Raw genomic sequence first — 17,109 nt, 5'->3', positions numbered from 1 at the left:
ATATATCCGGTGCAGTGCCATATGTGCCTATTATATGATTACTCCACACGATCACAAGTTGCCCTAGACTACTTTTGCTGACGCGGTCTTCACTCTAGAACACGTCTAGGTAGAGTAAAGTTTATTGACTCGGATATGATGAGTCCACTGTGGTTTTCGACGACGAATTGTTTTCTTTTGAGTAAGAAATGATGAGAGAAATTTGTTTATTAAAACTTTAATGCACAAATACATAGATATATCTAGTTGTACCTGGCTACTTAACAGCTTTAGGTATTTTCTCCTAGTCAACCATAGGGCAATCAGAGATTTATGTTAGCGCTGCATTTTATATATAGATATAAATTAAAAATAACAATGAACAAAAATCTATGATTCTGATTAAACGAGTCCATAATAATTATATAATACATAACGTTAAATAAATAATTACACATATAAACAATATTTATAAATATAACTATACATACATACATATACATTTAAATATAATACAAATCAACAGTGAATATTCAGATGAGTAGGTAAGAAAAAAAGTATTTAATTTTGAAAATCGATAAAGTATTAATTTGGTTTTGGTAAAGATATTAGCGTAAATTAGATTTATATATGAATTTGGTAGCGTTGGTTTTTATGGCAAATCATTCATGGCCTGCAATGTGAAAGATTTTGAAATGTAGCTCGTACGATGAACAGGAACATGCAGAAGTAAATTCCTGGACGGCGAAGGTCATGGTAAGAAATACCGCGCATCACTATTTCTTGCTGAAAAGTATTTAATTTCTTAATAAACTAATTGTCGAAATATTACGAGTTAATAAAAATCATATTATAATGCATGCAAATACATATATTATCTAAAAAATATACCTACATATATAGGCGGCAGATTAAGACGTGATGGTAGTGCTGTTTATGTTTGTAGGCGACGGTTGCTATTTGCTATCAGTTGGGTGATGGGTCAGCTACTTTGCTGTTGCTTATAGAAACTGAAATAATATATACTTTTGTTTCTCTATAATTATATTTAGTATAATGAATGATTCACAAATAGTAGTTAAAAACATGATACATACATAGATAAATGCTCGATGTACTTTGAACTAACCTAATCCATCCGTTAGTCATAAATAATTTGGAATAAAGAATATATATTGCACATGTACTTTGTTCTGAATCTAAGTTAAGTGAGAAAGAAAATTATCATGGTTTATTATAGTAATTCAGATAGAAATTTAATGTGATTCTGAAGAGACCGCGTAGAGATTGAACTGATGAACTGATGCAAGCTCCGGCCCCTATTACAAACATATCCTTCCCCTGAACTGGACTTGAATTTCAGCGAATTAAATATTCCTTATAAAGTATATCTACGTATTTTTCTATTTATTATCAAAACCCATTAAGTGGTGTGATCACAGCACAGTCAGTACAGTGCAAGTTTGAGCTCTAGTCCTCTATAGAATGTATAATTAGGGTATTATAGGTAATGTATAATAAGTAGAGTAAAAAAGTGTAATATTTACAAAAAATTATATAAAAAAAAGAAAAAGAAAAGAAAAAGAACCTGAGGAATACACACAGGATTAAAACATAGGCCAAAAGGATGTCGCAAAAACAGCTATATTACTTTACAAAAATAAAAAGCTGTAGTCCTCTGTTAGGTAGGTATATGACAGATTAGTGAAACTAAATATGAACTATCACTGCATGGTTTTAACAGTAATATAGAGGACATTGATCATTGGCTGTCGTTTTTATATTCTATGTGTTATAACTTCCAAGAATGAACATTACTTGAAAAATATTACGCAATCCTCAGTGCTGTAGATATTTTCTCTTAGGCTTCCAACCCTTCATGCGCTTGTCAACTCGGGAGAACAAAGCGGCTGCACCTTATCGTATCTATAAAACTGGCGGGATGACGCGCGCGCGCACACTTGCCTGCACCTCTCACTCGAGACACGTTCGATTTCCCGCCACTTTTCGCCGGCGCGCGAGTTTCCACAACGCGGGTGAGGTTAGTGTATTTACATTTATCAATAACATTTTTTATTAAGTAGTAGCTTGTTATATGAGTATTCATCAGTTCTGTGATATACTTTGTGCCGTGAACGTGCTGTGAAGGTTTCGGTTGTGCATGTGAACAACAATTGAAATACAAAATATAGTGATTATCTGTTTTAAATTGACAAGGCCTTTGGTAAGAAATATTATTACTAATATATATATAAAATACATTATACTTATATTAAATTTTAGTCGAAATAAATAAGTAATTATAGATTACCTAATGAACACAAAAAACGTATAGTATCTTGTACATTGCAATAACAATTATTAGGTTTTTTTGTAATAGGTATTGTGAATTACAACTTAGCATTTTATTTGGAACAAATGCAATAGAATATGATTACATGGGCTTGTGCAGGGTGACTGAACTATAGATAACTAATAGAAACAGATGAAACTAGAAATCGACCACATTGTACCTATTACATGCGCTGACTTAGGTCTTTAATTACACTACCTATAATTGGGTACCTGTAATCTCAACTATATCTATCTTTTAGTCTTGTAATGATATTGATTATCTATAATAATCAATATCAAATCATAACTTATGTTCCAATACTTCTTTTTAATAAATAAATAAAGAATTTGTAGGTTTTGAATGTTTTATAATATGGGTAATGAATTTTATCTCAATGCCGTAATGCGGTTTGCTTGGGATATATCAGGCGAATGCGAAAACATTCCCATCCCTTCGTCATGGATGAATAGTAATAGGTGCTTAGCTGGTATAAATCTGACAGTTCTCATAGGACACTAAGCCAGAAGGACTCTAAGTATATGTTCCAGGTAAAAAAAAAGTTACGGACGCCTCCAAAACCCGTAGGACATGGTCGCTAGCAACACTGAAGAAAGTGTAACACTGATTTATTATATAGTTAAATCTATAATGTAACCCACATGTATAATATAGTACACATGGGTCGTAGAACTGAAAAAATATTACCTTCAACATTGTCTACATTAAATTTATTCAATTTTACGAGGTGAAAACAAACATACTTACTTTTAATATAAAAAACTACTCTCAAGGATACAACTCGTTCGGTAGATATGTATGTACATAACAAATGTCTGATTTTCTTTCAATAAGTAAAATATGCAATAGAGCAGAGGATATTTTCAAGAAGAGAAGACTTTACAAAGTTGTCTGCATGAGTCCTGTCTCACATTTATTTTTATACACAGAGAACTCTAGGCAAGTAATAGTCACGCTTAGTTTTTTTAATACGTAGAAAATGCCTTGACCTATTCAAACAGATGCACAAGTAGAAGTTTATGTAGTTCGGGAATCAAACCTGTGACCATTGGAAAGTAAGGTAATGTACTAAACTGTGACCGACCGAGAGCGTCATTTTATTGCCAAGTAGCATAGTCGTTCCGGGGTCATTTATTATTCTTACGGTTCCGGTATAATGGTTTAATATCAGAGGCATCTTATGACACTACAATCTTAGTATAGTTTAATTATATTATAGGCAGGTATAGTGTAAGCTTGAGCAATAACGCAATATAACTGGTAATAATTAAGCAAAAATATAAGCGTTATGAAATATATTTTGAATTTCAATACTCTGCAATCATAAACAGTTGTATTAGTATATAACAGGAAAAATTTGAATAAGGAGTAAAACTTTTACTTTGTGTAGGTCATCTACTCGTACTTCGTTCTCGTTCATAAGAATAGCAAATATGTGTAGTCTAGGTATACAGCTCTGTTGCAAACTCTTTGCACTCTTTTTCTACCAATTTTAAATGTATTTTCTTTTAGAATTGTCATATATTTTTATTATCACTTTTTGTCTACAATCGTTTGTACACGTACCTATCTTCATTATAAGTATTTACCATTTTCTATCCATTGTTTAATTTACATCACACATACAGTCCACTCATTCTATCAGCTACAAGCTCAGTGTATTCTGTAACAGTAGTGGTAGTTCTATAAGTAACGTGACGGGTAATACTTTCCATGAGATAGATCGTCAGCTTGAATGTTAAGTAGTCAAATGCGTCCTTAACATTGACCCTATCAAAAGTACCTACAAAACAATGAATGTTCAGTTCCTTAACATACTATTGTATAAAAATAAAAGGATTTTTATAATATCAAAATTGAATATCCATGTTAAAGATTTAGGTATTAAATTTTATATATATATATATATATATATATACCTACTTCTATATCTACATATAAATAAAATTGGAGTGTTTGTTTGTAATATTGAAATAACCGTTTTTTATTACAAGCATATGAATATAAAATAACATTTTTTACAATTTTTGTCTGTCTGTCGGTCGGTCTGTTTGTCCCGGCTAATCTCAGAAATGGCTGGACCGACTTAGACGGGACTTTTTTGGGAGGTAGGTGATGTAATAAGGAGAAACTTAGGCTAATTTTAATTTAGAAAATATCTTTTATTTTAGTAAAATAAAGTTAAATTCCACGCGGACGAAGTCGCGGGAACAACTAGCTATAAATATATTTTGAGACATCAAAATATAGTGCCATAGATAAATAATATTCTATAAATAATAATATATAAATTTTACTAAACTGGGTATGTATTTTATATACATGTAAAGCTTTTTTTCTGCTTCTACTTGGTCCTTTTTTTTGATAAAAAAGAAGAACAGTTTGTTTTTCATAAACTTGAGTGATCTGTAACCAAGAAAAATGTGTTTTTAAACAATTAAGTCAAAGGCACGTGCTGTGATGTGGGTGGAATTCACAATAAGCTCTTGCCTTGTGGCCAGTGCCATGAGAATTTATCTATAACAATAAATAAAAACTGAGTCCATCCGCAGTGAAAGTAAACCTTCAGATTAAAAAAAAAGTGATATAATGATATAATATTGTTATTGACATTAAGTTATTTTGCGTGTATAAAATATGCGTAAGTAAGTAATTATTTAACTACGACATTCGTCATACATGACAATAAACACTCAATAAATAAGCATTTATGTGTAAATGACATATATATGTATATGTACTTTTATATACTTAGTACCTAGATAGTCGAAACTGAATTCACAATATTTTGTACGTAGATAAGTTATCTAATAATTTACTCTAAATAATTTTTAATTGAAATTTAAAGATTTCAATATATATGTCGCTATTAGATAACCGATAGAAAAACGTCTCTATTTATTGGCCTCTAATAGACTGTTACTAATTATAATATATTAATCTGCCTAGACTTTCTTTTCGCTTGTTTATTTAGCGTCCTAAAGATCAAATGGTTTTATTAATTATTATTATATAATTACATAAGTTTTTACTTGACAAGCTAGGTAACTTGTAAGTGAAACCAACTAGGTAGTAGGATTAACCTGGATAGTCTTAGTGTTGGTTAATATAGATTCCAGGTTTTGATAATGACTTGGCTAATTATTTTATCAAAGTACGTGCTAATCAATTGATTGATATGAAATTTGATGATCTTCCCCTTTATTTAGAATTACATATGTATTAAACTGTTACAATGTATATATTTTAATTACAATGTATAGGTCCGTACATTTGTCTATTGACATTGATAAGAAGAGTTATCAAATTGTACCTAAATACTTATAGAATCATTAGCTGTTACACCCCAACACTGCCTACTATTGTGAGATATTTGTAACTACATATAATTTTAAATAACTATTGAACTAATTTTCATACACAGACATATAAAGCATTAAGACTTAGGACAGGGTTTCGATACGTCGCCGCGTCGGTTTAGCACTTCATTTAATTAATTAATGTATTATTATTCTTAACATCTTGAGTAAATATCTCATTTAATAAGCAGATAAGATACCGACACTCATTAATATTGAGGTTAATCCTAGAAGTATGATAAGAATAATTTCATCAGTTTCATCTTATTTTAGAGGATTGATAACAGAGAAAATGATAACAAAGATTACAAAAAAGAAAATGCTTCGGATTATTTATCCACCACTCTATTCATCTACAGTCTACACTATAATTATTGCTAACGTTAATCTTCGTTTTGAAATAAGTCGCTAAGAGAAAATAGCATGTATTTCTATGTTCTTCTTATTATATATATATAAACACCTCTTTGGGCACTTTGTTGATCACGCCACAACCTAAACACTTGCTGATTCCACCTTTTGCACTGAATAACTTGACTCCTATCGCGTATATCTCAGGCGGTATGGCAACGTCGCATTCTATTTTGCGATGCGGCCATATATATTCGTCGATAGTACGATATACTCGACACTTTTTTTACTAATAATTCGTGACTGAATGGCTCCGAACGGCTAAATTTTTGGTATACACAAAGACTTTTTGGCTCTGAATATATTCCAAAAATCAATTAATTATGTTGATCACTTTATATACTCGTCCTTACTGCGATACTTATTTTCATCCGAATATATATAGATACCGTAACGGTCTATCAATTATGAATTTATTAATTTACTAATGTAGATATTTTATATTCGCAATGCTCCATACATGCAAGCTCCAGCAACGGTGGAGGCAGGGTCCCCCCTGCACCGTACACCGCACCCCGCGCACACAAACAAATTAGATATTTTTTGAATACACAAAGACTTTTTGGCTCTGTATATATATTTCAAAAATCAATTAATTGTGTTGATCACTTTATATACTGGTCCTTACTGCGATACTTATTTTAATCCGAATATATATAGATACCGTAACGGTCTATCAATTATGAATTTACTAATCTAGATATTTTATATTCGCAATGCTCCATACATGCAAGCTCCAGCAACGGTGGAGGCAGGGGAGCACCGTACACCTCACCCCGCGCACACAAACAAATTAGAATAAATTAAATTCATAAGATTATTTATATATTTCGACTGCCTCGGTGGTCACACCGCTTTACATCCGATGGTCGCGGGTTCGATTTCTCGCACGGTGCAAACAATTGTACTCATCGGTCATCGATTGTTTTCATCGGTCTGGGTGTTTTCTATGTATATTATATATGTATTTACAAAATAAAAATATCTATTTATATCAGTTCAGTATCAGTCTGTGTTAATTGTCCAGGGCTATTTATTATATTTTTATAAACGGTTATCTTTTTCCATCGCACCGCTCGCTATCGACAGTGAATTCATAGAAATGTCACTCTAAAAACAAAAATAGTTTTGTGTTTTGTATTTCAAATACTAAATGCAAAATAGGTATTTTCAAAATACTTTTTCAAAATAAAGTACCTTTTGAATTTTTGTCCAAACCTCAGATATTTTATTTATTTTAGGTATATCAATCATTACATAGTAATATAAAAACAAAGTCGCTGTCGCATCTAATAGTACATAAACAAAGAAAGAAGACTTTGGCTCTGATACCGTAACGGCCTATCAATTATGAATTTATTATACCTAATCTAGATATTTTATATTCGCAATGCTACGTACATTGTAATATCCGCCTCCATTCATTGTAACGGTGGAGGGACTAAATAGTTGAATAAAACTGAATAAGCAGTTGCTCCACTCTATAGGTACTGCGTCGTCGTCGTATGCTGTTCATTTTTTCACTCGTTTTGGCGCCAAGAGAGGGTCACATAGTCGTGGTCAAGTTAAGAACTTATAATTTAATTTTGATAACAATAGATACAAGTAAAAAGTAGGTATTATATTAATGTACGTAAGTACTGTACTTAAAAATATTTATTCTTTATTGTACATTTGAAAAACTTAACACTTAAGGACTTGTGTGTGACATATACACGTACATACTGCCATTTTCTCTTAAAGACATCCAGAGAAGCACTATTTATCAAATACGCGGGGTGCACCGACCTTTGACCTTATAACACCTGATTCGCGCGTAACGAATTACATTGCTACTTTTTGGTATTTTATAGTGGATATTTCACTATAAAATATTATTATTTCTTTAGATTATGACATAATAACATAGTTTACATGATTTTAAGGGAAACATACGATAAAAAAAATTCCCGTAAAATGTAAAAGATAAAAAATGGTTATTGTTGGTTATCCTTAAGAGATAGACATATACCATCACGGACTTTTTTGTTGACCTTATTTTGATACATCTCAAAGCACTAGACAATACGCATTTTCATTAAACAGTATTGTATTTTTTTTATTTCTTTAACTTTAATGCACAAAAAAATTTGTACATGTGGCGGACTTAATATTTTGCCGCGTTATTTACCAGGCAACCATGAGTGGTGCAGCGAAAGATTATTGGCGGTGCACTAATATAAATAAGAAATGTCAAAAAAAGATTTATAAAGATAATAAAGATAAGCAAAATATACATTTCTATAAAAAAATAACAATATACATACATAAATATATATGTAAATATAACCCATAAATGTATAAATAAATACATAATGATCCGATAATCAAATTATAAGTACAGTCTCAAATTGAAAGTAAGAAAAACAGAAAATATAGAGAGAACTATAGGGATATAACAGAAAGATGTGAAAAAAGGAGAAGGACAGTAAAAAAGTTAGAAATTTAAATAATGTTCCCGCAATTTCTGTTTAAATGAATTTATTACATTATTATATATATTAGGCATACGACTAGCCTTGTGACTGTTACTTTTTTTTTAATCTATACATCTATACATGTAAATAAAATTGGAGTGTCTGTTTGTAATATTGAAATAACCGTTTTTTACTACTTGCATATGAATATAAATACGGTACATACACCAAAATAACATATTTTACAAGTTTTGTCTGTCTGTCTGTTTGTTCCGGCTAATCTCTGAAATAGCTGGACCGATTTTGACGGGACTTTTTTTGGCAAGTAGCTGATGTAATAAGGAGTAACTTACGCTATTGTTATTTTAGAAAAATAAAATAAAATTTCACGCGGACGAAGTCGCTGGGGCCAGCTAGTCTATAGATATACCGAGATTTAATATTTAAGTTGCTATTATGTTGTTGACAAAATTTTACTGTAATGTTACTATTACGTTATCCTACACAATTTGTATTATTTTGGATGAATAAATAAATAATTTTTGTCTGTCTGTCTGTCGGTCTGTTTGTTCCGGCTAATCTCTGAAATGGCTGGACCGATTTTGACGGTACTTTTTTTGGCAGGTAGCTGATTTATAAGGAGTAACTTAGGTTACTTTTATTTTAGAAAAATAAAGTTAAATTCCACGCGGACGAAGTCGCGGGAACAGCTTGTTTTTAATAAAAACGGTTTATTTGATAGAAAAAACATCTTTTTTGTGGTACTTGAGAATGTTGAAGCCTGTTGTTTGTAATATTGAAATAACCGTTTTTTACTACTTGCAGATGAATATAAATACGGTACATACACCAAAATAACATATTTTACAATTTTTGTCCGTCTGTCTGTTTGTTCCGGCTAATCTCTGAAATGGCTGGACTGATTTTGACGGGACTTTTTTTGGTATCTGATGTAATAAGGAGTAACTTAGGCTACTTTTATTTTAGAAAAATAAAGTTAAAAACCACGTGGACGAAGTCGCGGGAACAGCTAGTGTATAATATATTAGAGATACCTACGTGTTTTTTTATTGATGACTAGCTGTACACGCGATTTCGTCCGTGTTGAATTTAACTTTATTTTTCTAAAATATAAGAAGTTAAATTCCACGCGGACGAAGTCGCGTGTACAGCTAGTTGTCGGTAGTCTAGCGATTTAGCTAGCACACTGCTTTGATTCCTGCTTGGTGGTCGAGGGTTCGATTCCTCGCACGCTGCAAACATTTGTATTCATGAGTATGATTGTTTGTAACGGTCTGGGTGTTTTCTATGTATAGATAATATATATGTATTTACGAAAAAAAATCTTTGTATTTATATCAGTACCCATAACATAATCTTCAGCTAGCTTAACTTGGGTCTAGATGAAGCTGTGTGAATTGTCCTGAGATTACTATTATTACTATAATAAATCTTTTCAAATCAGCCGATGTTTATTTTTGCCATAATACGTGCTGTTACCATGTGATAATATTACGTACGTACTTATTAAACTATTAACTTATTATTAAATTGTTTGTAACGGTCTGGGTGTTTTCTATGTATAGATAATATATATGTATTTACGAAAAAAATCTTTGTATTTATATCAGTTGTCTAGTACCCATAACATAATCTTCAGCTAGCTTAACTTGGGTCTAGATGAAGCTGTGTGAATTGTCCTGAGATTACTATTATTATTAATTGGTACACAGGTAAACTACTAACTAGGCCATATTGGTGTTGTTTGTTATGGTGAAAAAACTAGTATATATATAAGTTACACGTACAATTTCAAAGACTTATTTCTTGAAAACTACTGGCTATTCTGAAATAAAACTTTAGGGTTTGCATATGTAATGTTTGCATATAAAATATGATTAAAGGTTACCAGTGTATTTACACTTTTACTGAACAAACAGAGTTGTTTAATACTGAAAATATTGTGTGGAAGGCATCAATTACTTTCAGTGCATGTATAGCTTTTCTCTTTTCCTAATTATTATTATTATTAAGTTTAAAGTGGTTGAATTTTACGTAAGGAGTATTTATACATTATTTCTAATTTACCATTTATTTTAAGTTTTTTAAACTCTATTCATCGAGACCTATCTAATGAGTCCAAACACGATATTTCTGCTGTAAGTTTTCGAAGAGTATGTTCATCATCTGATAATACTGGTGCCAGCATGAAGTCAAGGTTAACAGATAACTAATTACTTTTATTTCGTCAAAATCTTTAGATTACGTATAATAAATTCATAATATCGCTACCTATTCAAATCAAAACAAGTATTAGGTACTTCATGTACTAGTATATAAATTCATCAACACACAAGTAAATGATTTTTAAATATATTCAGAGCCAAAAAATCTTTGTGCATTTAAAAAATTTTGCCGATACGGATTCACTATTGCAGTAAATTGTTGAAAAAATATATATATCGAGTATAGGTATCTACTACTATCGACGAATACATTTGGCAACAATGCATGGTCTCGGTCGGAACGGCAACATCGCATATTAGAATACAAAGATAGTGGTAGAACGCGGAACGGCAACATGTTGCCGTTCCGCCACGCTACCGTTATAGTGGTAGAAAGAGAGAGATAGTGGAATCAGCAATATCTACGGATCGTGGCTGGATCAACTAAGTGAGCAAGTGTATATATATATATATATACATTTGTCTTTAATTCAAAGGAAATATAAATAATGACACATTTAAAACAGTAATAAGTACGTACGTAATGTTATCACATGGTAACAGCACGTATTATGGCAAAAATAAACATCGGCTGATTTGAAAAGATTTATTATAGAAATAATAGTAATCTCAGGACAATTCACACAGCTTCATCTAGACCCAAGTTAAGCTAGCTGAAGATTATGTTATGGGTACTGATATAAATACAAAGATTTTTTTTCGTAAATACATATATATTATCTATACATAGAAAACACCCAGACCGTTACAAACAATCATACTCATGAATACAAATGTTTGCAGCGTGCGAGGAATCGAACCCTCGACCACCAAGCAGGAATCAAAGCAGTGTGCTAGCTAAATCGCTAGACTACCGACAACTAGCTGTACACGCGACTTCGTCCGCGTGGAATTTAACTTCTTATATTTTAGAAAAATAATATTAAATTCAACACGGACGAAATCGCGTGTACAGCTAGTCATCAATAAAAAACACATAGGTATCTCTAATATATTATACACTAGCTGTTCCCGCGACTTCGTCCACGTGGTTTTTAACTTTATTTTTCTAAAATAAAAGTAGCCTAAGTTACTCCTTATTACATCAGATACCTGCCAAAAAAAGTCCCGTCAAAATCAGTCCAGCCATTTCAGAGATTAGCCGGAACAAACAGACAGACGGACAAAAATTGTAAAATATGTTATTTTGGTGTATGTACCGTATTTATATTCATCTGCAAGTAGTAAAAAACGGTTATTTCAATATTACAAACAACAGGCTTCAACATTCTCAAGTACCACAAAAAAGATGTTTTTTCTATCAAATAAACCGTTTTTATTAAAAACAAGCTGTTCCCGCGACTTCGTCCGCGTGGAATTTAACTTTATTTTTCTAAAATAAAAGTAACCTAAGTTACTCCTTATAAATCAGCTACCTGCCAAAAAAAAGTACCGTCAAAATCGGTCCAGCCATTTCAGAGATTAGCCGGAACAAACAGACAGACAGACAGACAGACTAAAATTATAAAAATAGTTATTTTGGTATATGTACCTTATATATCTTCATATGCATGTAGTAAAAAACGGTTATTTCAATATTACAAACAGACACTCCAATTTTATTTATATGTATAGATTATTATTTATTTATTTATTTATTCATCCAAAATAATACAAATTGTGTAGGATAACGTAATAGTAACATTACAGTAAAATTTTGTCAACAACATAATAGCAACTTAAATATTAAATCTCGGTATATCTATAGACTTGCTGGCCCCAGCGACTTCGTCCGCGTGAAAATTTTATTTTATTTTTCTAAAATAACAGTAGCGTAAGTTACTCCTTATTACATCAGCTACTTGCCAAAAAAAGTCCCGTCAAAATCGGTCCAGCTATTTCAGAGATTAGCCGGAACAAACAGACAGACAGACAGACTATACTATGCTATACTATGTAATGATTGATATACCTAAAATAAATAAAATATCTGAGGTTTGGACAAAAACTCAAAGGGTAATTTATTTTGAAAAAGTATTTTGAAAATACTTATTTTGCTTTTAGTGTTATAGTACTTTAAGTGTTATATTTTAAGTAACAATGTTTAATTATAATTAATACCACTGCACCAACACTCCGATCGTGCAAGAAATTTAGCTGTTTCATTATTTTTTAGTTCAATTAGTGGTCTACCTAAGTCCTGGGCTAAGGGGGGGGGAGAGTCATGACCCCCCATGACTCCCAAGACCTCCATGACGCTCCCCCCTGGATCCGCCGTTACGTCTTTTCTTCATTCGCTCAGTAACGTTGTTACAAAAGGAAAAATTCCCGTCCAAAAAATAACAAGTATTGAGGTTTGATCTGGAGTCACGTTACTCCAGACTGATTTCTATAAATATTTAGATTAGATAGACTATTATTCTTGAAATACTAGCTAGACATTATTAAGTTACTGTAGTCATAATGTAGTAGCCCAAACGTGCCAATGAGGAAGCCCTTGGCAAATGCTGCACCCTGATTGGCCCGTTTGAATTGGATCAAGAACTGCTCGTATGCCAAAAAGGTGGATTTGTATAAAATCGTGTATAAATCGCTTAATTATTATTATTACTCGTCGTGACAGTTGTGGCTCAAAACGGATCAACATTTATATATGGTCAGCTGGCATTAGATCAACAAAAGGCCTCCGGATCAACAAGTGAAAATGGATCAACAAAAAACTACCTATACGGCACGTCTGAGCCACAAAGTGCCCAAGGGGATATTTATATATATATATATATATATATATATATATATATAATAAGAAGAATATATTCGACCGTGCTGTTATTTTCTTATACGTACGAGTAGATTATATGTTAATTAATCACAATTCTGAACAAATTTTGTTGATTCTCTTTGAAGTTCATAGGGTATTGTATGTATTGGATAATGCAACGGACATAACATTATCATTTGTGTAAATTACATTATATTCAGCAAATAATTAATAATTATGTCAACATTTTCCACCGTATAAAGATACAACATTATGCCAAATGTCTCTTTAGGCAAACCTATTCGACATATGCTGTTTGTGGCAAAAATATAGACTGTTCTCATACATAGCAAAGATAATAAACAACATTATAATTCATGATAAGGATCTGTTTGTTCTTTTTTTAATAATAATTTTATATTTGTGTATATCTCCAGTTACACTGGTCCTATGACTTGAGTTATCTTTCATTGGCTTTCCAGTTGATGAGCCGGGATGTTTTGATGATACTTTATAGACGTTGGTTACTATTTTCTATCATATAAAACAATATAATTTCAGTAAAGTAGGCACATAAGTAAAGTAAATAACATAATCAACAATGTTTTGTTATTTTCAGAACAGACCGCCGAAGATGAGTTCAAGCGAATTTAGGATAGAGCGCAACGTTGAGTTGTCGCCTGAAACTAAGAAAATCGCTGAAGAGGAGTTAAGAGAGACACCCGAGAGAGTAAGAGAAGCCATAGAGCGCCTTCGAGAACTTCTTAAGGAGAATGATGACTTGTACTATAGCGATGACGACGAGATGTTGACTATTTTCCTGCGGCCTTGCAAATGGTATCCCGAAAGTGCATTAGCATTGGTGAGTAATTTATATATTATTTACTGAAAATAAAAATTTTAACAGGAGATATTTGGGTATCGTAGTTCGCACTATATGTAACAAACAGCCTCCATTCAGGAGGTTAGATGAGGTGAGGTCAAGCTTCGCATATTCGTAGCAGTTGCAACAGTTGAGTGGCAGCGACACGCCTATATTTTTTTAGCTTCGCAGGGACGTCTGTGGAGAGGCGGCTGATTTTTACTACCTTAACTAGGGTCTAATTTAGGCGTAAGTGTAAGCAGCAATAATAAAGACACGCATTTATTATTGCTTATATAAAAAACTTAAAAATATATACGTGTTATTTGTTAATTAATAGTTTTCAACCATGAATTAGACAGCATGATTGTCATTAAAATGTAGGCGTGAATAGGATGAAATCATAAAATTTTTATTATTTTTATGTTATTTCTAAAACGTCCTATATAATTAATGTCTTATTTCTGAGATCTCTGTATTAATAATCAAATACTATTTATGATCATAATGTATAATTGTCACAATAACATTTAGGTAAGCGAAATCTTTAGCTTCCTATCGATACCATTAAAGTAGCAAAATTTAAATATTTACGCTAAACTATACCTACTTATTATAAGGTAGGTAAAGTACGTTGATAAATCTAGAATAGAATTACTTGTTAGATAGTGTTCGGTGTTTTGTTTGGAAATAATTTCATAATTGGGATACATGGGGTCACAGCGAGCACATAGATAAAGAAACTCGTAGAACAATGACATAACTGCCATTGACATGATCACGAAAAGATTTCGTAAACGGTTTCATACAAGACTTGAATAGTTCACTGGAATATGTTTCTTACACATATTATAGTGAAATGTATCAAAGAAATATACGAGTATACTTCATTGTCAATGAATTCCGTTGTTTATATATTAAAATGCTTGAATGTATTTTGTAACCACTTCGTTACGGTACGGTAAGTGCTTAGTTTATCAATATTTCTGCAGTTCAGTTATAATATTACTTTTATACTAGTTTATGATAAATCTTGACAAAGATTTTGACAAATTTGATTAAATATAGAAATTTAACAAACAAAAGTAAATGTATTGAATTCATTCTCCAAATGAATAAAAAGACCACTAAAATTTTGAGATATGAAAGTATTATAATGTTTCACGATATGTACAATAAGACAACTGATTTCCATTATTCTGTTTCTGTTCGTTGACTTAGGATTATATTAATCACATAGAAAATTTGTCTGGAATTGCATTTCTTTCATTGCATGTGTTCCAGGGTTATATGGCAGGGTCAATATAAATTTCTACTATACTACTGCTTTTGCTACTGAAAATGTTTGGATTGATAATGATGACACATCTTGATTGCCACCTACGTGGTATAATAAAAGTAATGACGCTGAAAATATCTTTATACTTTTAAAATTTGACAATTTCTTTATTAAGTTATAGAGATAGCTCTACTCATTCTACAAAACAATGCACTTTGTGGTCCATTCTACCTGTTCTGCTAAAGGATCTAATTTAGGCCATGACGGTATAAAGTAATTGTTTAAGAAAAATAACCGAACCACTAATTTGTTAGAAGTTACCGGAAACAAGAGGAAAAGCAAAGTTGTAATGTACATCTGTGATAATTAAGTTCATAATTTGCTATATAGAGCTACATGTATGTGCATTTAGTTTAATGGATTCCAAAACTAGTACAATTTCGTCGATTATTGTAAAATCTTCAGTATCAGTTTAATTGTATCAGAAATGGTGTAGGGTTCTCGATAATAGCTACTCGGCCTCGTATCTATAATGACCTCCTATTGTGACTGTGCATACTGTTCTAGATTTGCGCAACTTTTTATAGTGTAACGAAACTATACGCCGTCTCTGCAACACTCCAAATAAGAATTAATAGGGTGTAGTTATTAGGAATTTCATTCATATTTGGTATAATGACCTAGACCCTTAGTCGTTTATTTCAAGGGCGCAAATGGGCTTGAAGTTTTGTCAGGCTTATGTGTTCATTGAACTCGAGTTTCAGAACCATTAATTTTGACACAACGATCCCTACTTATTCTTACTGCATATAATTTATTTTATTTATTTATTTGATTTTAATTCGGATTACATCCATATTGTGTTAGTAAAAACTTATAAAACTATGTTCGTAACTTATAATATACATATACGTAGATATATTTAATTCATATATCTGTGTCCACGTCCAGAAGCACTGGGTCCACAATGCAACGTTATCCAGTGCCTCTGGAGCGGACAATCAGGTATATTCGCAACAGTTTTTAGGATGCTGTTTGAGCTCCCCCGAATTCTAGACATCAGTGATGCAGCTCTTTTACGCATTATGGCTTCAAATCCATCTACCCGCGCTGCTGCAAACATCTCTGATGCGCTACAGAACCGAGAGAGCTCCAACAACATCCTAAACCCATTATTATACTGTATACGAAGAGCGTTGTATGCCCTCTGCGTATACCCAAACCATAGGCCGCACGTGTAAAACGACTGACAATACGCTTTAAACAATGTTGTCTTCACGTCGTTATTACACCGTGCAAACCTACGGGCCAGCATATTACATCGGACCGACAACGCTCTTCGTTCCCTCTCTATGTCATAGTCATCATTCAAGTCCCCCGATACAATGTGACCCAGGTATTTAAACCGCGACACCCGATTCAAT

General features: G+C 32.1%; 1 protein-coding gene across 1 annotated transcript; it reads left to right on the top strand.

The window, feature by feature from the left end:
* The first annotated feature begins 1,942 nt into the window (after window positions 1–1,942).
* On the top strand, window positions 1,943–14,487 carry LOC131841864 (uncharacterized). Its single transcript, XM_059190226.1, has 3 exons — window positions 1,943–2,020; window positions 14,164–14,406; window positions 14,452–14,487. The coding sequence occupies exons 2-3, from the start codon at window positions 14,179–14,181 to the stop codon at window positions 14,485–14,487; spliced, it is 264 nt and encodes an 87-aa protein (XP_059046209.1). The 5' UTR covers window positions 1,943–2,020; window positions 14,164–14,178.
* Window positions 14,488–17,109: the final 2,622 nt, after the last annotated feature.

The sequence above is a fragment of the Achroia grisella genome, unplaced genomic scaffold (assembly GCF_030625045.1).
Source record: "Achroia grisella isolate CSIRO2021 unplaced genomic scaffold, CSIRO_AGI_Agris_v1 utg1971, whole genome shotgun sequence".
NCBI lineage: Eukaryota > Metazoa > Arthropoda > Insecta > Lepidoptera > Pyralidae > Achroia > Achroia grisella.
This window is presented reverse-complemented; position numbering and strand designations above follow the sequence as displayed.

Coding starts and splice junctions, on each gene's coding strand:
- LOC131841864 (XM_059190226.1), top strand. CDS start 14,179: ATGAGTTCAAGCGAATTTAGGATAGAGCGCAACGTTGAGTTGTCGCCT. Junction 14,407..14,451: donor CCGAAAGTGCATTAGCATTG/GTGAGTAATTTA, acceptor AAATTTTAACAG/GAGATATTTGGGTATCGTAG.